We start from the raw sequence: 26,877 nt of genomic DNA on the forward strand, positions 1-26,877 counted from the left end.
TATATCTGACCATGCATCACTTGTTTGGACAAAACAAGAGTTTTGTCCAATTTATCCCTCCCCAAATAACCCTTTTTCTTGACACCAATACCACCCCGGGGAGTTCAAGTGCAACACTCTAGGAAGCCTTAAAAGCTTACTTAAGAGGCCAAATAATTTCATATTCATCACAATCTAAAAAACGCTGCTTAAGCAGACTTTCAGAACTTACTAATTTGATTTACCCCCTTGCTTGATCCCCAAATTAAAAATGATATGGATAAATCCCTCACACTTTTAGCAATAAAACACGCGATCAAATCCATGCAGAGTGGGAAATCTCCAGGCCCAGATGGGTATCCCATAGAATTTTTCAAGAAATTTGCACCACTGCTATCCCCTTTAATGTTGTCTATGTTTTCTGAATCCCTAGCAACTTAATCACTTTCTAAGACTTCATCAGGCTTCTATAGCCTTACTCCTAAAAAAGAATAAAGATCCCTTTGACTGTGGTTCATATCGTCCCATCTCCCTTCTCAATGCAGATGTGAAAGTGTTGGCAGAGGTTCTTGCTCGTTGCCCAGAATCTGCTCTCCCCTCAATTATTTCGCTAGATCAGACATGGTTAATTAAGGGCATGGAGTCGTTTTCTAACCTTCGCCGCCTATTTAATATTGTTTATACTCAACTGGCTTCTCCGTTTCCAGAAAGCCTTGATTCACTACATGCAGAGAAGGCATTTGATCGCGTCGAATGGGATTATCGGTTTGCTGCTTTCCACAAATGTAACTTTGGACCCAGTTTCATATCCTGGATCAAGCTATTATATTCATGTCCTGAAGCCTCAGTCTGTACCAATAACATAAATTCTAAATATTTCTCACTTTATCGTGGTTCCCTCCCCCCCTTCTTTTTGCAATTGCTATTGAACCGCTGTCTATCTCTTTACAGGATTGTAAGGATGTACAGGGGGTGATGCGGAGCGGGGAGGAGGACAAGGTGAACTGCTGTCTATCTCTTTACAGGATTGTAAGGATGTACAGGGGGTGATGCGGAGCGGGAGGAGAACAAGGTGAACTGCTGTCTATCTCTTTACAGGATTGTACGGATGTACAGGGGGTGATGCGGGGAGGAGAACAAGGTGAACCGCTGTCTATCTCTTTACAGGATTGTACGGATGTACAGGGGGTGATGCGGAGCGGGGAGGAGGACAAGGTGAACTGCTGTCTATCTCTTTACAGGATTGTACGGATGTACAGGGGGTGATGCAGGGAGGAGAACAAGGTGAACCGCTGTCTATCTCTTTACAGGATTGTACGGATGTACAGGGGGTGATGCGGAGCGGGGAGGAGGACAAGGTGAACTGCTGTCTATCTCTTTACAGGATTGTAAGGATGTACAGGGGGTGATGCAGGGAGGAGAACAAGGTGAACCGCTGTCTATCTCTTTACAGGATTGTAAGGATGTACAGGGGGTGATGCGGAGCGGGGAGGAGGACAAGGTGAACTGCTGTCTATCTCTTTACAGGATTGTAAGGATGTACAGGGGGTGATGCGGGGAGGAGAACAAGGTGAACCGCTGTCTATCTCTTTACAGGATTGTAAGGATGTACAGGGGGTGATGCGGAGCGGGGAGGAGGACAAGGTGAACTGCTGTCTATCTCTTTACAGGATTGTAAGGATGTACAGGGGGTGATGCGGAGCGGGAGGAGAACAAGGTCTCGCTTTATGCTAATGATCTTCTATTACACATTTCAAATCCCGAATCTTCTCTCCCACATGCACTCTCTATTATGAACAGCATTTCTGGATACAAACTTAACCTAAATGAGAAATATTTCCCATTAGTTCAGCAGAGCATCACAGTTGTTTGGACAAATATCCCTCATTTCACACGTTCTTTAAAAAGTATTTAAGTCCAATTTTACTTCATTATTGGAACAAGACGAGATTTCACTTGCCGGTCTACTCTCCCCTTATCATTAGCAGACTCAGTAAACACGGTTAAAATCAATACTCTTCCAAAATTTCTGTACCTCTTTCAGTGCATCCCTCTCTTTATAACTAAATCATTTTTTAATACTCTTGACAGCATGATCCCCTCATTTATTTGGAACAGGAAACTGCCTCGTCTTAGAAAGCCACTTCTTCAAAGATCCAAACCATTGGGGGGACTTGCACTTCCTAACTTTCAGCTATACTATTGGGTAGCTAATATTCGTAATATGAAATTTTGGCTAAACTCACATTTCCAGCAGCCTGCCCCTGCGTGGCTGACAATTGAAACTGGTTCCTGCATTTCCTCTCTGGCCTCTCTTATGCGCTCTTCCCTCCCTCTGACTCACTCTCGTTTCAGTGCAAATTGTGCAACTCATTGAGAATGTGGGCACAGTGTAGACTTTGGCCTACAATCTATGTCTTTGCTTGCCCCTTTACATTTAAATCATCATTTACAATATTTGGCCTTTAAAACTTGGCCTTTAAAACTTGGCATAGTTGCAGTATTAAAACCCTTAGCGACCTATATATTAACAACACTTTTGCCTCATTTGACCAGCTGTATAATAAATTTGGCTTACCACACACTCATTTTTTTCATTATTTGCAGGTCAGGGATTTTGCACGCATTACAATTACAGTCTTCCCCTCTGCACCTCCTGAAGCCATGAATGAATCCCTACTAAACAATCATCCCACGGATAGAGGTGTAATATCCAAACTTCATAATACTTTGCTTAACCCAAACAGCCCCTCCCTGGACCCACTCAGACCTCGTTGGAGAGGATCTTGGAGTCAACCTCTCAGATAATGAGTGGGAATCTGCTCTTTTGAATGTATACGTTTCCTCCATTTGTGCCAGGCATGGCCTAATTCAATTAAAAATCTTGCATCGCATTCATCTTTCCAAACTCAAATGATCTAAAATATATTTTGGCAGTGGACCCAGCCTGTGACAGGTGTAAACAAACCCCAGCATCTCGTATCCATATGTACTGGACCTGTCCTGGGCTGGCTCTCTTCTGGGCTTCTGTGTTTGAATCCCTGTCTCAAACATTGCACATGATCCACATCCACTCACTGCTCTGTTCGGTGTAATTCTTGAAGGTGTCTCCTTGTCTAGAGCTCAATCTGACACTGTGGTCTTTGCCACTTTGCTAGTCAGATGGCTAATTCTACTCAATTGGAAGCAATCTGCCCCCCCCCTCCCTCCTCTCCACTGGCACAGAGACTTAATGCAAAATCTTAGACTAGAAAAAAGAAAGTATACATTACATGGGTCTATTGATGCATTCCACAAAAACTGGCAACCCTTTTGAGCTTTGTTGACAGCCTCCTGCCCCCAGAGCTCTCATGATCATTTTGTGCTTTGTACCATGTTGGTATAACGACAGTACCTTTTTTTCTTATGACACTCTCACTTTTTCCTTTTTTTCTGTATTCTTTATATTTACTTTTCTCTAACTTTGTGTCTTCTTGTTGATTTGATTGTCATGACCTCTCACTCCATTCAAAAACAGAATTACCCTACTTAGGAAAGGTGGACATGTATGTACTGTTTATAAAAAAGGCTTCAACACTTCAATTAAATCATGTGGAAAATCAAAATAATAATTACACTTTTTTTTTCAATTTGCAGCTTTTTAGTTTTTTTCTGAAAATGATGCAAGAAATTAATTAACATTCATATTCACTTCATAATTTCAAAGTCAGATGTTTTACACGATAGCATAATTGAAAAACTACAAGCATCGAGAAGAATGTTCATATCCAGTACACACATATCCACATTTTTGAGGTGGCAACAACATCAGGGTGAATCGGAGCATTTTTGCATTGGATGTCAGTATTGTTGGCCGAAACTGAAGTGTGCAACACCCGCTCCAGTAGTTGATTTCGACACATCCAGAGTTGCAATGTTTTATCATATATCCAAGGTCTTACAGACTGACAACTTCGTTATGCCAGTTTTCCTCGAGCTCCTTATCACTGTGGAAGCTCGGACGCACTGTCCCAGGTATTCTGGCTGGGGGGTCGTGTTTAGGGGAAAGCTATCAGTTTGGCATGCCTTCTTTGGCACAGCCTTGGAGTCATAGAATGCCCTTCAGGTTGCCATTGTGTCTTGTTTTGATTAAAGAGTAAGACACTTAAGCAAATGTCATTTTCTTTTCCCTTTATTATTTATGGTGTTTACCACCATTCTGAGTGGTTCTGGGTTCTCTTACTTCCATATTGAAATCTGACAACCTGGCTTTGAGCTGGAGAAAGTGCTGGGACTGGGAACAGCCTTCCTCCTTGCATTGGGATCATGTGAAAGGCGCTTGTTAACAGGATACTGGTTCAATCCCTGCTCAGCCACTCACTCACTATGTGTGACCCTGAGCAGGTCACTTAACCTCCTTGTGCTCTGTCCTTCAGATGAGACGTAAAACCGAGGTCCTATTGTAAATGACTCTGCAGCAGCAGTTGTGATGCATAGTTCACCCCCTAGTCTCTAAGTCGCTTTGGATAAAAGCGTCTGCTAAATGACAAAATATTTTTATTAATAATAATTATAAAATTAATAATAATAATAATAATAATAATAATAACAATAATAACAATAACAATAATAATAATAATAATAATAATAATAATAATAATAATAATAATAATAATAATAATAATAAAAGGTGACTTCACCTCTAACTAGCCCCTCCTACTCTACAAATATATTTGCATTTATACAGTTGAAACCAGATAAAACACCACACAATGAAAGCAATCTCAATTTCTATTTCATGAACACCTATGAAACACAGCAAAGCCATTCTTTCTACATCTACAATTATGTGTCAAAGGATGGAAATGTACCCTTATGATCACAAACACGTTCAAAGTGTTTTCTGTTATATCAGAGCCCTGGGTGTCAGTGTTTAGGGAAAGGGAGCATTGGAGAGAGTAGCTGTGATCAGCTGTGTTGCGCACGGCGATTGGATAGAGTGTGGTGCCGGGCTGATCACAGGGGGGAGTTTAGCAGTACAAAGGAGAAGCAGCTAAGTGAGTATGGCATAGAGTGTGGCGCCGGGCTGATTACAGGGAGGGGTTTAGCAGTACAAAGGAGACGCAGCTACGTGACTACAGCATAGACTGCGGTGCCGGGCTGATCACAGGGAGGAGTTTAGCAGTACAAAGAGGATGCAGCTACATGAGTACGGCCCCTTACACTGACACGCCGGAGCACTGCTTGTTTTTGTTGTTTTGTTTTGGCAGGCGAGATCCAGCTCTCTGAGCACCTGTACTTGCACACCCCCTCAACCCATGCACCTTGGGCTGTGATTACTGTTGTTTTATTACTTTGGGAACCTTTTTGTTTGGGACCTCAAGCCCACCATTTAAACCTTGATAACATTGCTGGTAGAGGGGATCATTTCTTTAAATAAAACGGGACTGTGATGGATGGCTTTGTGGATGACGTCAGACCAGGAAATTAATGAAAATCAACAGCAGTGGGGTATGAATGAAAGTGCTGCTTGCGCGGTTTAATTATAAATAAACAAAATAAAAGGTTTGAACAAACAAAACAAAACACTTGTAAAGCAAAACAGCACGTTGGCCAACAAAACAGACAGCACAAAACAAAGAGAACCCTAAATCAAACAAGTATCGTGCTGGATTAAAGCCAGCACGAGTAGCAACTGTTTACTTTCAGTATCTATTCTTACTTGTCTCTTTCCTCCTCTGGACAACCCACCCCGATCAGCTAAAGCTGCAGGTCTTTTATATTGTGGCCGAGGGGTCAACTGGCTATCAATTACCTAATTTACCCCTCAACCTCATTTGGCATGGGTTTTATCATATGCGTTGTCAACAGCCAGTTTATCAATAAGCACTCGCTGTTGACCACGCATTCTCACAATTTTATCTGAATGGGGCATTTTTACTCCATCCAGGCTGTAAACAATAATAAAACGGCGTGTTTGTATAAAATTAAACAATAAATTTTAAATAATAATATAACACACACAGGGGTGGGGTGAACCCAGTCACAGGGACCTTTTTTTAAATCTACTTTCCTTGTTGACATTTTATTACTACACAGCACCACTCACATCCTGACAAGGGAGATTTACTGTTTCTGAACACTGTATTGAGCAACTGGATTCATTTTTCTGTCAAAACTGAAAAGTACAAAATAAACACTGCTGTCCCTTTTCTTTAAATGAACTATTTCAACTAGGAGTGTTATGTGATTTGTTTACTTCTGAAGAGATCTATGATCCTGTTTATGTATTTATTGTCAGTGCTGACTGAAATCCCACCGCCAAGTCAATTGCCTCTTCAGAGCCAGGAGTTTGAGAGCGGATGTCGGTGAGCTGCCAGACCCTGGAGGACAAAGGCCAGCCCTGCAGCTGTGCATGTGAGCTCACAAGAGAATCAGTCACCCTCCTGCATCAGCGTATACAGCAAACCCAGCCTGATCTCATTATTTTATTGTGCTTCTGAATTCTATATATTAATACAAGTACAAATGCTAGTCTCCCTCATACTGCGTACATCTGTCTTTACATGCTATTGCTCAAGAGCTCAGCATATCTGGGCCTGATTACGTCTTAGTGAAAGATTCAACCTTGAATACGGGTCTGTAGAAAATGAGGAGATGTGCAAACCTCACAGCAACATTCCAGCTCTATGTGTTTTATACATGCTCGCGAGAGTTATTCAACGGAAAAAAAACATCACGTTAAGAGATTTACTGAGAACTGCAGGGAGCAAAACAATAACATGAAGCACTTTTGCATACAAGGACTGTCTCCCACAGGACAGATAAATGAGTTGTGCGAATTGAATCTGTGCTGTGCAATAGTCATGACTATTGAGAGCTGCTAGGAGCTCTGTTGGTAGGTGCTTCCGTATCCAAGCTAGGGCAAATCGCTGATGCTGCACAGTCTGATTACAGTGAAAATGACTCATTCTATAAATTCACAGGAATCGATAACGTTGTGTCTGAATAAACAAATCAAAATAGGAAAATGTCACCACTGTGCCTTTGTGCTGCCATTACGATATTGCCATTGAAGATTTGGCACCCTTGATATAGGTAAGTTGTTTGCCTTAGCTGCTACATCTTTAACTAAACTCCTTCCTAAGGCAGCACCCAGGCAGAGCTCGGTCAATTTCGATGTACCTCAGCAAGCCTATTTCAGGAGGTGATCAAGCACTGCAGTGCATCCATGGATGTGCTGAATGAAAAGGCTTACCTATCGTTCTTCTCTGTTCTTCACACAGGTTTATATGAGGAAACTTCAGGATCTCCTTCCACTTTTTACTCTTGCCTTTTCGTTTCCCTCCTCCACCTGCCGAAATAAAAGGAAGTCAGTGAATGACATCACAGGATATGGCGCCTACCTACACAGTTGACGTATACTGGTGGCAGATCCAAATACAGCCCTGTTGAAATCCTTAAACCCTTCTTGTCAATGTACGTGTCCCAAACTACGGATTTCTTTTAGCTGTTTTCAATATTTCATGCATGAAAGGGTTAATATTTTCTGCAGGTCAGTAACTGGAGATATCTGACCTTGGCATTACCGCTGGGTCACACATTTATGCTGATATACATGTGATTTTTGTAGTTGGCATGAATAGAATACATACCCCTCTAAACTAGAACATCAATATGTATTGCGATATGTAACATTTTAGTATATAATGTCTGTGCATTAAAGGTTTACCACAGTAAAAGCATAGCAAAGTGTAAAGGACAGTGAAAGTACGGTAAAGCATATATATATAAACACTGTGAAGCATTGAGAGGTATGGTAAAGTGTATTAAAAAACAAATCATTGTAAAACTATGGTAAATGTATGTTATAACCATGGAAAAAAACATGAATGAAAACTGCAAAATTACTGTGGTAATAGCATTGTTACAACCCTAATATAACAGTTGCTACCCTTACAACCCTAATATTTAGTTCCACCCTTGTATAAAACACAAAGTTTGAACTCATAGCTCTTTAAAATGGAAGTCAATGTAACCTGGGAGTAACTGCCTTGAGGGCACTTGAGACACGAGATCTCCTTTAACTCCCAGCTTGGCCCTGGGCTACACCTGAGACTTACAGTAACTGCCAATTAATGCCACTTAATGCTATTAATACAAGCTAATTGGTCCCCCAGAGAAATGAGATTTTCTCTACAGATTAGTCATGCTCACCAGGGGCTGAGCCTCCGTGCTCCAAGTCACAAAGCTACTGGCTATGTGGATAAAATCAAACAAATAATGAACAGCAAAGTGTGTTTGGGTATTTTTCCAGTTACCCTCACATACTCATCCCACTCATGAATCTGTCAAAGTCAATAAACCCCTAATGCATGGATCACACCTATATCATTGCTGCTTGCCTTGCCTCCCGGGAAATCTCTTACACTTCCGAGACCATTTCACCTCAGCAGTGTCGTTGGGTTTAAGACATCTAACTGGTTGCACGGCATGTCAATCAATAGGGGAAGCAGTGGATTGATTACTGACAGGAAAGCAGGCTCTGAAGTCGGGTGGGCACAATTTCAGTCTACAGGTGAAATGACCCAGGAAGTGCAAGACTGTCTAAAATAATGGCTTGCAAAAAGAGATTTCTTTAATCGAGTGTACACGCTGATATCATGTTTCAAAACTGCCCATCTGAGATCTGTGTAGCAGAGAAAATGTATGGAACTATTTTGTTAGCACCAGTTACTTTTTCATTATTCTCTATTGCTGAATCTGCCTAGCTGCCATTGCAGGTTTGACTGGAAATGTGATCCTATATGTTGCTGACCTAAAAACAAATGTGCAAAAAGAAAAAAGTATATGCAAAGCAATGTAATAATTACTCGCACATTTCCCTGGTCCTTTGTTTAAACAGACACTGTTTATTTGTGCGTTTCATACTGCATTTTCTTTCTGTCATTTTTTTTAAAAGTCCAATTTTATTAATATTAATAGACAAAGTGGCTTATTTTAATCTCAATATTACAAATTTTACAATTAAAATTATATATATATATATATATATATATATATATACATTTTTTTAATTCCAACTTTATAATATTTTTGTTTTAAGACTTTGAATTGTTCTATTTTTAGAAAATATATTTTTTTCTTAGTTTTTCAAAATTTTACAATAAAATCTAAATTGCATATTATAGAAATGTGAATTGTTGTTGTTGTCGTATTACCTTCAGCAAGATGATGAGTTGTCAGTTTTTTAAATGTATATACATGTTTGCTGTAACAAACATAGTGAAAATGCACGACAGCTGAGATTTATGTTTCATTGGCTTATAACAACTGTAAGAGCACTATAAGTATTTAACCACATGGCACATTTCCAATACAGAAATGATGACATCAACACACCACAAGCAAATCTTTTGAGGATCCTGGCCTGACAAACCAATCAAAGCACTGAATCCTGTGAGGTTATTGAGTAAGATGACGTGTTAGTGCAGTTACGGCAGACATGACTATATGCATAGAGAGATAGAGAAAGTGAATAAAACTGCCACAGAAATCACACACTTTCTGTTGTGTAAAGAGGTCCTGCACACACACAGAGAATCCCCCTCAACAACAGCTGCAGAGCAGAGCTGGGGGAAATCCCTCTGCTAATCCATGCCTATACACAAAATAACTCTGGTTCCACCTAAAAGATAGCAGCCCAAACTACCTCCACTTCCAAGCACTGGAATCAGTCCCAGGCAGTGCACTTAAACCATCTTCGCACTCCTACATGGCATCCCTCTCCTCCAAAACTGACATTAATATCCAGGAGATCCCTGGCACTGACGTATCCAGAGACACAGTGGAGAGATTGAGACTGAGACCCAGTAGAGGAGCCCAACATAAATATATTTGTTTATTTCACATCTGTTCTTTTGTGTTCTCTAATGCATTGTTCTCTAATGCATCTTTGGCAATACTTTAACTTATCATGCCAATAAAATATTTGAACTTGAACTTGAACTTGTGAGAGAGAGAAAGAGAGAGGTAGAGAGAGAGAGAGAAAGAGTGTTATGCTCTGTAAATTAAGCATAAAGATATTTCTATGGCAGGGACCCAATTGTGAAACAAAAGTATGCGTTCTAAACTGATCTCCTTTAATTGAAAAATATATTTCAGGTTAACATGACAGGTAGCGTGAAAGTAATATGTTTTGTTGTAAACCTTACATCCTATATAGTAACACTCCGACATGCAGAGAGCAAGCAAAACAGTTGTATTAGCGTTACTTTGTCAATCTCACATTTTCATACAGTGTATGATAGATGCACACATTATGTTAAACGTGTATTTGGTTTTTAATGGCATATTTTTCATACTTATTAGTAAATAGAAAATTGTGGAACACTGCAAATACAATGCTGCACTTATGAAGGAACAGTCAACAGTGCTTCTGGATGTGAAAAACAATTCAGAATTTTTAGTTTTTTATACTATGAATCTTCTTGAGTGTATTTTATATAAAATATACATATTTTGCAAGAATAATGGAAAAAAAACTATTTGTTTTATAAATGGAAGCCTCAAGCATGGGCTCGCCTTCCCAGTAACCTTCAGTTCTTTCTCTATAAAAGTGTTTAAAGTTGCACAGAGCAATCCTTTTTCTTCACTAATTGCTTAATGTTTACCATTTAAAAAAATCAAATATTCCTTTACAATAATGTCTGCCTATTTCATGTAAAAAAATGTGAGATCCAAGAAAGGATGGCAATGCATATTCAGTTGGATCTGCTGGTATTATTTATAGCTCCATGTACTTTCTCAGCTTATATCTAGTTTTTATCCAAAGTTTTGCATGTGCCGGCAGTTTCCAAATTCCAACAGAACTGTCTGGAGAGCTGTTTCTCAAAGGTCAAAGCCATTAGATTTGCTCATGTATTTCTTGGCTACCACCCAAGGTTTGTGGTGGGGGGAGGGGGGGCATCAAATTGCTTTCATCAAAATTAGCAGCCTTGATTTGCCGAACTGTTACAAGGAACCAAAGTTTTGATAAACTATGTACAGCAAGCCTATAAATCACTTATTAACCTTATACCATTTCACAATGTGCCTTAAGACACAATCTTGCATGGTGTGTGTAGAATCTCTACCGTGGAGCTGTGGTCCCAGTTTGTCTGCATAACCAGCACTGAGTAAGTCTTTTGTTTCTAAAAGTCTATACTCCAAAAATATTCAACTGGTATCAGTACTCCTGCTCTTGTTGATAAGCAGTTGTTTTCATGAAACCACCTTCACAGAGTGTTATTTTATGCGTTGGCATAGCGTTAGTGTTATTCAGCACGAAATGTCATCACGCGATACATCCAGAACCGGAAACGCAGCACACATTCTTATCCAACGCCTGACATTTCTTGAACTCTGGGAAAAGTTTGTTATTGTCTGGGTCCCTCTTTCCACGCAATGAGGTCCTTTCACTTGATCTGACTCAAAGAGTAACCCAGACAGCTGAAGACACCAAACAGCCCGCCTGCTATTTTTTGCGTTGCATTATTACATTCTCATTTCTCTCACTTTGGTGTTTTACTAGACCCTTTTAAAAAATATTTTACTTGTGAAAGTGCTTCTTCCCGGTACCCAGGCACTTCCTGTGCTGCAATCTGACCACCTACAGCACAGGAAGTAATTAGGTACCAGGAAGCAGTGGTGTAAATTATTGTAATCTACACTGTAAAACTCAAAAATATGCTTATTAAAGGAAACCAGAGCATGACCAAAGAAAGAGTCCTCATAACCACCCAATGATCCCACAGTACCTGAAAGGTTACATTGTTTATTTGCCAAATGCAATCATAAATGTGTGAGTGCATGAAGAGTTGAGCTAAATCAAGAAAGTTCTCGTGTTCAACATGAAGAGTGTGCGCCACACAAATGGATGGACATGATCACTGAACAGGGGTTGCCATTTTTTTAAATAGGACCCTAAAATAAAGCAAAGAAAATTGTCTTCAGCACAACAGTAAGCAGTGATAATAACAGGTAAGATGTTAAAGGTGGTAAATCTCCCTCCCGACCTGTGAGGGCGCTAAGCAGCGAGAACAGTTCCCTGGACGGGCTGGTCTGACAGTTCTTTCACAGGGTTCAAGGGATGTCGGCCAGCCAGGAAGGGGGCGAGACTCCATTGCAATAACGCACTGACCAGGAAGGGAAACGACATGGCAGCTGCAGATTGGAGAGGAGGTTGCACTCATTTACCAAGGGGTCATGTGTGACAGCATAAAAGGGGACGGAGAATCATAATCTGTTCCTTCGTTTTGGTTACCATATTGAGACTGGAAGGACCCGTGTTATTGTATCGTGAGTGTTTTGTTTTGTTTGTCTAACTGTTGCTTGTTGTTTGTTAGACGGGTAAACACGTCCTGGAGCTGTCGGCCAGCACCCACCTGGAACATCACTGCACTAAAAAGCACACTATTACATATTCACCACGAGCACTACTGCACTCACTAAAGGACTGGTGATCGTGTATGTTTTGTCTGTGTGAGTCTATTTTTGTGAACTTGTGTGCTATTATTTGGGACTACCCCGTGCATTATTTATACAGAGCAGTACCAAGCATTGGATACTGCCTGTACTTCTTTATAGTTTCTGTTGGTCAGTTTCGACCGTTGGAATATAAATAAAAACAACCATCATATCACCAGAACTGTGTTTGTCATTGTTTGGAGCCCTGCATCACCTCTACACCTGCGCACTATAACCCACTTTACCACACTTGGGTACAAACAAGGCTGGGGCTTCTACAAGTCTTCTTGAGCTGTACCCTAATTGAGACAATATTTAATGTTCCCTATAAGAAACCACAAGCCACATCCCTGCAGCACTCAGCATGAGGTAAGGTCCCAGCACATGCCCTGCAGGTTTCACTTGTCCCTTAATGTCAGACCCGCTCAGAGAAAAGGAAGCTGCAGGTTTTCCCTGTTAAGTCATGAAGCCAAAATAATCACTTGAACATAAAAGGAAACAAATGGGTTCTCGCAGATAAGTTAGCCATTAGAGTTATGATGGGGAAAATGATTGTCTCGTTGATGGCTTGGGCGTGCCTTCTCTCACTGAAACATGAGATTCACATTCCCTAGAAACTTGTTTCAAAACAAGCTAATCTCTCAGCCACAGCTGAGTTACAATCGAAAGCATATGGTGTACCGGCAATTTTTCATGTAGCCCTTGTCAATAATACCAACAGGGGCAGGCGAAAACATGACCTGACCTGAACACCCTCTGCCTGCCTGCCTGCCTGCCAGCCATTCAGTCCTAGGCCTCTCACAAGCAGAATAATGTAGCGCCAGTTCTGATCTGCTGTGATGTACCTATCTCAAGCAGACACACAACTGTGCTGAATTGAATTGTGTTCTTTTAATGTGGAGTACACTCACTTCCATTGGGGGCTCGTTTGAGATTTCTAAACTAAGGCTGTGCAGATACTCTGATTTTGCAAGTAATTCCCTTTAACATGTTTTAAGTCGGCAAACACAAAACAATGTTTTTCCCATCATTTTTAATCAAACCAAATCACTGGTAATAAGACAACATCTTCTGGCAATGTGTATTAATATAGAATTATATAATATCTTGTCACAACTTAATCTATTAAAACCACTTACAGTTTCTCATGTAGATGTACAAATAACTGCAAATAAAGATTCCTACCATTATCAAACTTATAATGACGCAAATCTGTATTTGCTAATCAAAGTCAGATTCATGTCCAACAATAATCCAACATAGTTACAGGACCCTCCATAGAAGAGCCGGAAGGACCATGTTAAACAAGACAAAAGGACAAAGTTGTACAAGATACAGCTGGGAGTAACTTGGAGCCATCATTTTACACTAAAAGAGCCATTCTCCTAATGCTGTCGATTTTTTATGTTATGTCGTATGAAGGTTCTCTCTTAATGCATAAGAGAAGTCGTCTTGTGCAATTAGTGCAGGAGAAAAGATTCTGGCTGCTTAAACTGTGTGCAGTGTTTTCTGTTACAATAACAAACACCCTATATGTGACATATTAACTTACTACAAATCACAAAAATTAAGATTTTACTCAGGAACTGCTGCTGTTAGCGAGGTCAGAAAATAGATTTTTAAGCCTTGGGTAGCACTGCAAAGCTGCGGACACCAGCTGGCGCACTTTAGTATTTGATTGGATGAAACATGGTCAGTGTTTGCGACTTTACTTTAAGTTCTCCATGGATTCATGCAAAACGAATTTGCTTTGACACACCCACGTGCGTGGCATGAAATTTAGCGTGCAGACTTTGACCTCTTCGGTCCCTTGAAGCCCTAGATTTAAATGAGGAGGGTCACTGGCCCTGTATATGTATCAACAAGGTGTCTGTTGCTAAGGGAGGAGTGTGTTGATGACTGGTCCTTGAAACATCAGCCATGTATACAGTGCTGCTATTTACAGACACACTGATGAACCAGGCACTGCAGAGCCACTGCAAGTTAACCTCTGATTGTAAATGACATTAACTTAAGTGCAGCGCAAAGAACTACAAGTGTTACATAATGTTCATTCTTTTTTTAGCACAGTGCTTACCCCCCCCCCCCCCCCCGGGTAAAAACAGCTAGTACTGGAGATTGAATTGCTCCCTCAATCTCCAGGGGTGCTCCCTCCAGTCCAGGGTAGGCTTGAGGCATGGAGACTGGACTGCTCCCTCCCTAATCCCCTAAAGAAAAAAAGAGAGCTCCTTCCAGTCCAGGGCAGGCTTGAATCATGGAGACTGGACTGTTCAGATTATTTATTCCCTCAGAAGTGGCCTGCTTAGTATGTGGTTCTAGTATGAAGATAAAGTTTGGTGGGTTTGAGTTGAACCGTACTGGTAGAAACTTTCTGTCTAGACTCTGAACACAGTACAGTGTATTAGTTTCCTGTTGGCACTAAACCCTATTGACAGTGTTACATTAGGTATTTACATTTTAATTTTCCTGTAGCTAGTTCATAACCCACTGATAACCATGTCTTCGAATGCAAGGTGTTCCTGAATTGTTCTGACAGGCTCATGTAAACACAAGCCTTTCTCCCTAGCACCATGGGTAGTGAGGAAGACAGCATTTCAGACACATCCCCCAACACTCTGCTGCTACACTTATACAAGTGAACAGAGGGGCACTGCCGCAAAATCATTTTAACTGGCTTTGCAAAGGCAAATGTTGTTAAGCAAAGTTTTTAAATGCATTTTAGCTTCAGGATTATTGGTCCCCATTTTCGTCTGTTGAAGATCTTTCAGGTATTGTACTTTGCAATATGCAGACACTTAAAACGCAATACAGATGAAAAGTTGCTGCTGCTTCCTTGTACCCAACACACGTGCTGTAGTTCAAACTCACCCAACACACGTGCTATAGTTCAACTCACCCAACACATGTGCTATAGTTCAAACTCACCCAACACATGTGCTATAGTTCAAACTCACCCAACACATGTGCTGTAGTTCAAACTCACCCAACACACGTGCTGTAGTTCAAACTCACCCAACACACGTGCTGTAGTTCAAACTCACCCAACACACGTGCTGTAGTTCAAACTCACCCAACACACGTGCTGTAGTTCAAACTCACCCAACACATGTGCTGTAGTTCAAACTCACCCAACACATGTGCTGTAGTTCAAACTCACCCAACACATGTGCTGTAGTTCAAACTCACCTAAATCAGCAAAGAACCACAAGATCCACAACCCAATCAAATTGGGATCTGTAATATGTTAATGCAGCTATCAAATCAGCAAGAAACTACTAACCAGTAGCTTAGAGGATTTTGAGTACATTCATTGACGTTTATCATTTCATTAACTATAAAATCAGTTATCTGCCGCATTTCTAGTTATCCAAATTTTCTTAGTGTAGATGTTATTTAAGAAAACATGCATACAATGAAATTAGATTGTTTTCGATAATATATTTTACACAATATATATTACTAACTTTTGAAACTATACCAAATCCAAGTTATTCAGATCTAATTCTAAGTTTCTGGTAATCAAATATGTGAATGGCATGAATTTTCTACACGGCCCTGAACAAATTAGCTTATTGTAAATTACTTGTAATAATACCAAATTTACTTAACACACATTTCCTGTTTGTGCAAATTATTTTGGAGCCCCCCCAGGGAAGAAAAATGTGAATTAAACTAAAATCCACCCTATTTTGAATAACTGAGTTTAAAGGATATTGGGAACTGTATTAACTTGCATCCAGATTAGCGCCTCTGTACTGTATTTTAGTGCAGTTTGGGGACTACAGATCCTATGACAAAAGTGGAGTTGTTGAAAGCGGTGGATAATGCACCATACAAGAAACAGAAAGATGTTGCTCAGTGCCAGAAATGCAGTTCATTTACAATGTATACTTTTTAAAAGTTCACTTAGACGTATTTTGAATAAAATGCACAGTACTTTTAAATGTATAATAATAATTCATTGTACTGTAATTGAAAATTGATTTCAGTGTTACTGGAACTTCAATAAAAACTGACAGTATGCATTTGGCTTAGACTCCTGATAATATAATATGATTTGTTTTGCTGGTCCCTTGAAATGAATCAGAGTTGACGTTATTAAGGCCAACACCATATTAAACTGATTACAGCTCATGAAATAATTAGGTAATTCTTACGTGCGCTTCCGTTCAATATTTAGATCTCATACTGTATATGCAATTTTAAAAGCAGCACACGTTTTCACATTTTATAAAATGGTATCTGCTACCATATCGGTTAAAGAAAGCTCTCAGTTCGTACACTTGCTAGGTTACTCCAGCAGCTTCTTTAGGGTCAAAGCAGAAGAACAGAAGAAAATGTATGAATGAGGAGGCGGCTCTTCAGCCCATCTAAGCTCGTCTGGTTCTTAATAGCTGACCGATCTGAAAACGTTGTCACTTACTGCAAAGCAAAGATTAGTGGAAACAGCTGGCTACTTCAGGACAGGAAAGAAGAAAGTGCTGAAAGGGGTGCAAAGAGTTTTATTATATTTTATTTTATTTTTACATGTTATGGTACCACTTTTTTTTTTTGTAAAATGAAAATACAAGTTTGCTATTGAAGGAGTGCTATCAAAACTGCACATGTGAGAGACACAGAGAACAGGAGTACACAATGTAATTAGTCCATGAGCTAGATACCCTTCAAGACCAAGGTTTCCTTGAAACAAGACTAGCAGCAGATCAGGGTAATGTAAATAACAGCTTCTTTCATTAATAACGTTCCCAAGGCTAAGCAGCAAGGCCATTCAGCATTCCATACAGGGCTTGCTGTACGTAGTGCCTGGGACTAATGCCAGAAGCAGGCTTCCCTGTGTTCTGGACATTCGTCACAAATGGATTTTCAATATAGTACTCAGAGATTTAAGTTTGATTTTAAAAGAGACTGCGCCAGCAAACATGTGGCAGTGGTCTAGGTCATCATCAAGCGATACGTGTGCTTGTCCTTATGCCATGCAATTTCTCTCGTTTCTCATAAATGTAGCATGTCCAATTATGTTCCCTCAACACAACAGCTCAGGAAAACTGAAAGTCAGTGGGCGTCCTCCAATCACCATGCTAATCACCTCTTTACACCCAGGAGCTCCACAGCAGATAAGGACCCCCTGTAGGACAAAGGACAGTCCTGCAGATGTCCGCTTTGAACTCACTGGGTTCCTGGCCAGTAGGGCCCACTGTAGCATTGGCAAGGTAATTTTGCCTCTTAACCTATCTCCAGAGACAATGCAACGTTCCCTGCAGAATCCCCAGCGAAGACCAGCAACACGGAATAACCAGGGTGCAAACCTGCGCTGTCCTGATTGCAAGACTCACCATGCACACCACACGGCCGTGCTTTTACCAGGTAGGGCTACTGTTTTAAATGAGCGAGATTTATTTTTTATGGGGAACTTTTTTTTGTTTATTAACTATAAACAACTAGCTTACTAACACGTTAACACTTTTTTTTGGCTGTTTTTTTACACAGTACATTAATTACTGTTGATTTCACCTCTAGATAATACAATGTATTCCTCTCATGTATACAGCATATATCTGAATATAGTGTATATGTGTGGAATACCATGCCTGCTTCAAGGAAATGTTCTGAGCTATTCCTTGGAAGGATGTGTGCTCCCCCCCCACTTCCTGTTTTGACGGTCGGCCAGCCCAGTGGAAAAGCTGCATAGCCCGGCTGGAAAACGCCAGGAGAGAACGAGGCTTCAAGAAGTCATAAAACTCTGCTGGTTAACCACTCCCCTCCCCTAGAAACCACCTCAGTAGTCAGAGCAAGGACCCCGTCAGCAGGGTTTACGGCCATGCAGAACTTGCCAGGACAATCACAGAATTTAGTTATACTGTAGTCCAAAACATATGATTTCTGGGTTCAGGTTAACTAAAGCGGTGCTTCCACTGCCACCAGCCCAGTTCTAAATGCAACACTAGCATATTACACATGTTTACATATTATGTGTTTTAGTGTAGTTACATTCACTGGCTCCTCATATTATAGTCCTATACCTCCTCCTTTGTAAATATTTCTATTTTTCTGAGCTACAGCGCAGCTTGTGAATGACAATTAGACAGCAACAGAAACAAAATATTTTAGAGCAGCTGACCTCAGTAAACAGACACCCTGGGCTCATACTGCAGCAGAACACTGGCACGTTACTGCACTTCTCACTTCCTGTGTAAAGCTTATTGACATGCTACTAGCAGAATTACCATACAGATTCATTCTGTACAATTTTCTACATGCTGCCGTGTTTATACCCCGAGATCAAAGAGAGCTACTCTCAAGCCGGGGTCATGCTAATAAGACTGACACAAGTCTAAGTCTATAGAACATGCACCTGGTTGCGGCAACCCTGTGAGAGCCCTGAATAGGTCCAAACTGCCCCTTTAACAATGCTGCTAAAATTAGTTTGGGTTTAGAATATACCTAACACTTTCTGTCCTAACTCACTTTCAACACCAGTACAAGACTATTACAATATACCTGTCCACATTAAACAGGTTTTTATCGATACACTTACTTCAAAGTTATTCTGTATATTACACCACTCAACTCCACTGATTCTCTATGAGGTCCATCACTCTGCATGCAAAGGGCTGTGGGATATAAAGATCCCCTGGAGAAGATGTTCTATTGACAGTCAATGGAGCGTGTCGGATTGAGTTGCTTTCATCTTATTTTATCCATGTTTAAAAATATTTTATTTTACTCTTGCATGTCTTGCTCGTTTTTTTTTTTTTTTAACGTTTAAATTTAATGCTGTAGATATAATTCTGTATCCTGGTATGTTTAGCGCACCATAGTAACAGAGTATGAGTACCAGAGTACTATACCATTTGAGTGAGTTTTACAACTCCTCAAGTGACCAGGAAGCAGCAGCAACTTTTTTCCTATAGCATTGCCTTTGAGATCCCTGCATATTCCAGACTGCAGTATAAACTACATGCAAAGAACCAAAAGATCTGCAACAGAAGAAAACAGGGGCAAGTTATATTATATATTATAGCTGATGCTAACACCAGTCTCATCTTGAGAGAGGCCCAGGACTGAATGGCAAGCAGGGGGTGTTGAGGTCGGGATTGAGGTGTGGGTGCTCACGCTCGTGCTCTCTCACTCTCGCTGTGAGGGGAAGCTGTCATGGTACTTGCCTGCCTTTGGCTTGGGACGCATAACTCCAATCACAGTCAACTACCACACGGTAGAGCCTTCATTGACAGGCACTATCGCTTAAATAATCCCGCAAGTCAAATTGTAACTGTAATTGTAATTGTAATGCTGCAATGGACACTGTTGTACATTTCTATACCAATACACCTATAAGCAACATTGAAAACCACTGTAGAGGAAACAGAATACTGAAAGAAGACCTTTCCACAATACAAGGGTAATTGCAGCCGATAAGCACCTTTAGATTCAGTCTTTTTCTTAACAGCAGACAGAGTACATTTTAGTTCCCTCCAGGCTTATGCAATGCGTCTTTTTTTCTTTGTATCCGTTTGCATCCAGTGTTGCTGCAGACCTCAGTAGTGTCCAAATCATTTTTTTTTTTTTTTTACTTTATTCCTCGACTGAGCTGTAATTGTTTCTCATTGGTCTGCATCATTATTTGCTGTTTTTTTTCTCTGTGTTTTGAGACAAAACGTGTTCCTTTTTCCTTGTCAAGCATTTGATAATTGGCATTGAAGAGGGTGGGTCAGGAAATGAAGCTCTTTTACATGGGAGAGGGAGGCAGCGGAACTAGCATGGCCCCAGCTGACCTATTAAACAGAGCTGAGAGTAACAACATGGGAGGGTAGCTGACATTCCAGCTCAAGAAAAGGGAAATCTGATTAAACCACTTAGCTGACCTAGTCCTGCATGAGAAATGATTGGGCCTGCTTCCAAACCAATTCACCTTTACCGTTCAGTAAAAATAATCAGATTCACAAATCTGATTTCTACGGAATAGTTACTCAAAAAAGTAAAGTATCCAGCTTAACTGACATTTTACTCAAAAACGGTTTGTGCTACAGACATGTGGGAGTTGTCATTTTACTGGAAATCGCACAGCAAATTCAAAAAAGTACATTTGAAAGAAAACAAAAGTAAGTTGCATCTAAGGTTTTTGACCTTTGACCTTGGGGTGACATGCCAAAAATAAAAATCTCATAAAATGACCAAGAAAAGATCACAGCTTTGTCTGTGCAAAATTTCAGGAAGGTATATGCTGATTCAGTTATAAGAAAATAAACTGTTATTATGAAAACCCTATAGAAATATATAAAGCCCCCCCCACCCCATTTCTAAGAAACCTGAATAATCTTCATGGAAACAAACATTTAATTTGAATCAGATGACATGAGTAAATGATTAACATATCATTAGTGAACACCTTTTTCTTCCAGGTGAACAATTACTGTTATGGGACATGGAGTTGTTACAAACACTATCATAGTAAGTAAAGTGGAATATGGAATATGGAATATTTAATCCAGGTTTTACACTCAATTCAGAATTTGAAAACTGTAGAGTATAATATATGCCAGGAATTCTTTCAATCCAACTCCTCCCCCAAATGAAGGAAAAACTTCCCCACCTGAGGAAAATTCATGACTTCAGTGATGGTTGTGCTGCCCAATACAAAAACCGGTTCAATTTCCACCATAAACTGGTCTTCAACTTGGATGTAGAACAGATCTTTTTTTGCAACTTTACATGACAAAGGCCTTTGCGATGGTATTGGGGGAACAGTCAAGCGAAAGACTGCAAATAAGAGCTTGCAGTGTCCCACTGATGGCCAGATTGCAACCCCTGAAGGCATGTATTCATTCTGCAAGACTGCCTTTAACAGTATGACCTTCATCTTTGTATCCAAAAAAGATATCCTGGCTAATGCTGAACACTTAAAAACATAGGTACAAGTCCGCATTAACCATAAAGTGTACTCAACACCTGCATAGATTCATCCCCATTTCCCAGACTCAGCTTCAAGTCTCTTCCCTCTCCATAAGTGAATCAGACACTCTAAGTATGTCCTGGGATGCCTCTGATGAATCCAAAGCTGAGGAAGAAGATATCAGAGAGGAAGTTTTGTTTCTGTCATCTACACAGATATGTATTGGATGGGTATGATTGAAAATGTCTCTAAGGAATTTGGTGACTTTTATATCCAATTCATGCACCCTGGTGGAAAATCACAGCAGTATCGCTGGCCAGAGAAGGATGCCAAATCCTTCATTCTTTGCAGTGTTATAGGCCCTAGTCTCCCTTCATCTTCCTCACAAGGCTTCAAGTTTCAGAATCAAGAGGGATAGAAGGGGTCATTGACTGGTGTGACTTTTGTTGCAAAAAAGTAATTTTTCACCTGGAATAAAAGGTGCTGACTTTTTTTTTTTTTTTACTTATTTAGGTATCTCAGAATGTGGGGGTGGGGGGTTGTGGGGAGGTTAGGTTTTGATTTTTTCAAAGCAAACCAAAAATTACATTCCTGAAATTTTGCACAGACCTTGACCTTGACCTTTTCTTAGTTACTTTGTTAAGGTATAACTTCCTTTTCTTTTCTTTCAAATGTATTTTGTATACCTTTTTTGAATTTGCTGTAGCACAAACTGTTTTGGAGTAAAAGGTTGGCCAACGTAAAGGGGGGTGGGGGTAATCCGTCAACCACATTTTTACCCCTTTGCCTGATCAGTCTAAAAATGTACATTTGAGTTTGTTTGCCTGAAACAACCCAAAGAACCAAGTTTGGTGTGAATCGGAGATGGTAGGTATACCTGTTGGGTGATTTGTCACAGAATGACCCTCACATAGATCACATGACATACATTTGCATACATAAGTCTTGGGAATATTTTAATTTAACTTACATTCCTTGCTATTTTGGTCAGTTTTTGTTACAAACATTTTACAGTACACACCTACAAAGCTGATCTTTTCAATAAAGGCTTACTGTAAGCAGAGTTGGGGAAGTTGCTTTTAAAAATGAATTTGTTATGGTTACAAGTTACTTGAACAAAACTGTAACTAGCTACAGTAACTTCTTACTTTGAAACAATGTTTTGATTTTTTTTTTTTGGTTCGGTCAGGCTGCAGCTTGAAATATTCTTTGAAGATCCAGCTGTCGAACACACTCGTTCCCTCCTGATGGCATTCCTATAACATTTAAGATTTGATTTCCATGTTATGTATTAGCTGCTGTCCTTTTTTAATGTAACGGAATGGAAGATGTTAAAGGAATGCTGCGTTGTTTTGGAATGTAACAGAATGAAAGATGTTAAAGGAATGCTGCAGTAGCCTGGCCATACGGCTTGTCTGTTGAAATATAGGTTGTCATACACTGTACCGCCTTCCTGCCCCTTACCAGGGAGATCCTGACAGTGACACCCTCCTGCACAGCCAGCAGATCGCACATCCCTGGCAATGTGACGCAGATCGACTTGCAATCTGCGACTCTCAGCATGCATTCTCTGACTCAGCCCTAATCATTTCCTACACTTCAGAGAGAGAAATCATGACTGGCAAATGCCTGTAGTGGCATCTTTGTTAGTTGCACAGTATAATGTGGCCCCTATAGCAGCAGAATATTGATGCAGCCAGGTTCAAATGAATTGTGAATATCCTTCTAGGGTTGTTTTGTATTTCACACTCTGCGTCAAGGTCAATCTATTAATGCTTTGGTTTCGAATGTTGTTTAAGAGCTTGAACGTTTGAAACTTTAGTTTTTTTGCTGTCCCCTTGCCTTATTCCAAGTTGTTATCTTATTGCAGATACTTGAATATTGTGTTTGGGTCCTCAATCAAAAAAATGAGACCCTTATGTGCTGATTGTGTCTGTCCGACACAAAAATAGCCTTGGTTCTGCACCACACTTTTATCAGCACTGGTGTCCAATGACATGATATGACAGCACTACTGTTTATCTAGTTTGTAGACACTAGATCCTGGTTACCACGCATTGCTGGCTATTCAACTGCACAGAAAATATTGATCTACGAAATGGTAAAGGGAGTGCTTAATGCATAACTGTCATGCATTAGCTATTTCATCTGTAACTATACAAACAGTTTCTCTTAGTGTTTCTAAAAGGCATAATTGTGTATAATGCAGGTGCAGAAATCTTACACTACCTGAAAGTAAGACATGCAAACAGAGTTTTCTTCAACCTGGTACTAGATATCATATATTACATTGAAAAGACATGTTTAGTACATGTGTTTCATTCAAAACTGCACAAGTAAGACCTACATAGTGAGTGGAAGTGTACCACAGGAGAGATTTAAGGAACCCCTTCAAGCGTTACTATCTGCAGAATGCCTAAAGACCAGATCGTTAGCCAAATGAACTGAATGAACAGCATCTTTAGCACACATGGCCAGGTCACTCCTTACAACGACTGACGTCTCTGTGTATATTTAGGTACAATTAACTCTGTTGCGGTATGCTACAACTAATGTTAACAAAACAACAGGCAGATCTATAATCAATTTTTCCTACATGCTACTGCATTTTACAGACAATTACACCGCACATTCCAGCTAATGGCTTGCTGAGGCTTCCAGCAGCGAAGTGTGTTTGAGTTGTTCCCACCAGCTAGCTTTCTCGTTAGGTGAGGCACCAGTTCTGTAGCAGAACCGCAAGCTATCCTTCAATATGCTGCGGCTATAGGGTCTGTTCTCAAAAACCTGTACAGCGATTCCATGCCAAATAAAGAAATGATCCCCACCTGACACCATTTCAACCAAGCTCATTTCAGACATAGTGCATGTACAGCGCTAGAGCTGGGCCGAACATGTTCAAATACCGTTTCGAAATTGAAACACATATTCCATGTTCTTTCATTTGAGTTAGCTGGAAAATGAAAGTAAAATTCCTACTGTATTTCAGTATAATCTCTCAAAAATATAATAAACCCAGTAACCAGTCAAATGACCTATAGAAAGGAGACACTATGAACAGTAGAATGGGTGTTATTTATTTCAGACTGCATTTATGCATTGGTTTCCTTTGCTTGCTATTTTTTTGATATTTTATGAATTCTGTTATGCGAGCGAATATAAAAATGCTTGTCACCAAACACATTTCAAGCAGTGTTGTTTTAATGAGCGCCAGAGCCAATGCAATGCTCCCTATGGAATTCACACTCGAGTTCGATGTGAAACAGACACATTTGTTGTATCAACGCTGTGCTTGAATGCTCATTTTGGCTGATTGTTGGTGAACTCCTGATAAAGTTTGCTTTGTGTCACCATTTATGAAGCTACGTCTTGGTTGGTCCCCACCACTACCATCTCATTTTATGTTGGCGAAAGCCGAGTCCAGTATTTGCATATTTGTACATACAGTAACAGTTACTCTCAAGGGTCTGACTATAACAAATTCATCCACGTCTGACAGATAAAGTCAACTTTTACCAAAGGCGTGGAAAGTTTACTGGCTCAATTGGATTATTTGGAAATCTTTTAACCATATTATCACTTAACCGGACCATTCGTCAGATTTTTTTAAAACTGTACCATTCTGTCAGGAGGTTTCAGCTCAAGTACCCTTTACAAGTTTCGCTCTACTGAGTGGTACTATACAATAAAATGGAGAATAATCTGATGAACACATTTCTTTTTTTTCCCCCCGTTTATTTAATAAATAATTTATGTCACAACAGTTTAGGTGACAAACTAATGGGTAAGGACAGAATACCTCAGTCTTAAAACATTTAAATTACAAGTATTTGGATACACAGAATTAAAAGACAATATTTGGGAATCTCTTTGGAAACACTTGTAATCGCTTTCTATTCGTTAAAGTTATTATAAAAATACAAAATAGTGTGCACTGTAAATGTTTATCACGTTAGGGTCATTCCATACCAACTCAACCAGAGCCATTGCCCGACCGTCTCAGATTTTGCTACAAAAATTCACCTGGAGGTTTTCGGACCCAACGAGTTCAGAAATGCTGAATTTTTATTTTTATTTCCCCTTCAAGCTGTGACCTGGCAAAGGTCAACCTAAAGTGAAAAAGTGACCGTGACCAGAAAAATCACCCTGGGCTCAACTTCGACGCTACCATCATGTGTACACCTCGTTCGACTCGTAATGAATAGGGCTTTCAAGAAAAAAATACCAGAAGCACCTAACTCACTTTTGGCAAGTTGCCAGACGAGGTTTATTTGAACTTCAGGCCAACCCTTTACCCTGTGGGGGATGCTGGTCTTAAAATGTTAGTATTGCTGTAAGAACCTTAGGGACCACTCTCCCAAATTTTGTGAAACACTTTTGGTTTCAAGTCCCCCCCACTGGTCATTAACCCCCTCTGAAATTAGAAATTTTGGTATTTCTACCAAGTTTAGGCCAAAATAACTCACATAGTGGGGGGGCGCCAAAAAATCACCCAAAGATATTTTTGGATGAGATCTACAAGAACAAGCAAAACATTTTGGTATCAGTGGATTTTTGAAGTTGCATTTGTCATGCATTCGAGCATTGCTTATGGCCACTTTGGTGAGGCTAAAGTACCACATAGTCCTAACCGAACTGGCCTTATTCTTCAATATTGCATTGTCCGGGGTTAGATCTAGGGTAAAAAGTGACAGGGTGTGCTTCCAATGGCAGTAGGTTGGAGCTGAGGGGTTATGAACTTGCATGTGGAACTTAAATTTCTTTGTTACAGTGACACATTTGAAACTACCAAAACCTCAATTAGTTGCATTTTAAAAACTACAAACTGATAGATAATCAGCCATCTGTCTGCTCGATTTTGCAGAAAATTATAGTTCCAAGATGCTGCCCAAGGATTTTGTTGGGACAATTCTCAGGCAACACTCCATCCATTTGTGTTCTACTTCCGTCAGGACGGTGAACTCATCAAGCACATCAGTGCTGCAGTGATGAGTAATGAAATGCAGCACTCCACATCGACAGTGTATGCATTTCAGAAGGAAGTAAATCAAGAGGGAGGTCCTTGACTTGAAACATATACATTACTTCAGTGACGGAGCTTCTAGACAGTACAAGAATCGCAAAAACTTCATCAACCTTAGCTTCAGTATCACCGCAGAATGGCATTACTTTGCCACGTCACATGGAAAAAGTCAGTGTGATGGTGTGGGAGGTACTATTAAGGCAAGAGCAGCACGAGATAGTCTTCAAGGCAACAACATTCTTACCCCTTACCAGCTGTATGATTGGGTGAAAGGACACGTAACCTGTGTGCAGGTCATGTTCGTCGCTCAAGAACAGGTTGAAGAGAACCACCCTCTCCTTAATGCCAGGTATGACAATGCCCTAGCCATCACCGGCTCCAGGGAAGCACAACACTTTGTACCCGATACCCCAGGCAAGATAAAGGTCTCATTTACCAGTGAAAGTATGGAATTCCGTGTGGTGACAGTGTTGAAAGGCGCAGTTGTCCAGGAGGGTCCAGC

At 40.2% G+C, this 26,877-nt stretch overlaps 1 protein-coding gene across 3 annotated transcripts in view; it reads right to left on the minus strand.

Annotated features, from left to right (window-relative positions):
- The window catches only part of LOC117418215 (G protein-coupled receptor kinase 5-like), a 124,884-nt gene that overhangs the window by 82,724 nt on the left and 15,283 nt on the right, over positions 1-26,877 (minus strand). For 2 of the 3 annotated variants that reach the window (XM_059035707.1, XM_059035708.1), the window contains exons 2-3: positions 15,652-15,699; positions 7,217-7,312 (exon numbers count right to left, since the gene is read on the minus strand). In XM_059035707.1, the coding sequence (XP_058891690.1) occupies positions 7,217-7,312; positions 15,652-15,699 (144 nt within the window). The remainder of the gene's footprint in view (positions 1-7,216; positions 7,313-15,651; positions 15,700-26,877) is intronic. The other variant, XM_034030983.3, reaches the window with a different exon arrangement.

Source organism: Acipenser ruthenus, chromosome 13, assembly GCF_902713425.1.
Source record: "Acipenser ruthenus chromosome 13, fAciRut3.2 maternal haplotype, whole genome shotgun sequence".
Classification (NCBI taxonomy): Eukaryota; Metazoa; Chordata; class Actinopteri; order Acipenseriformes; family Acipenseridae; genus Acipenser; species Acipenser ruthenus.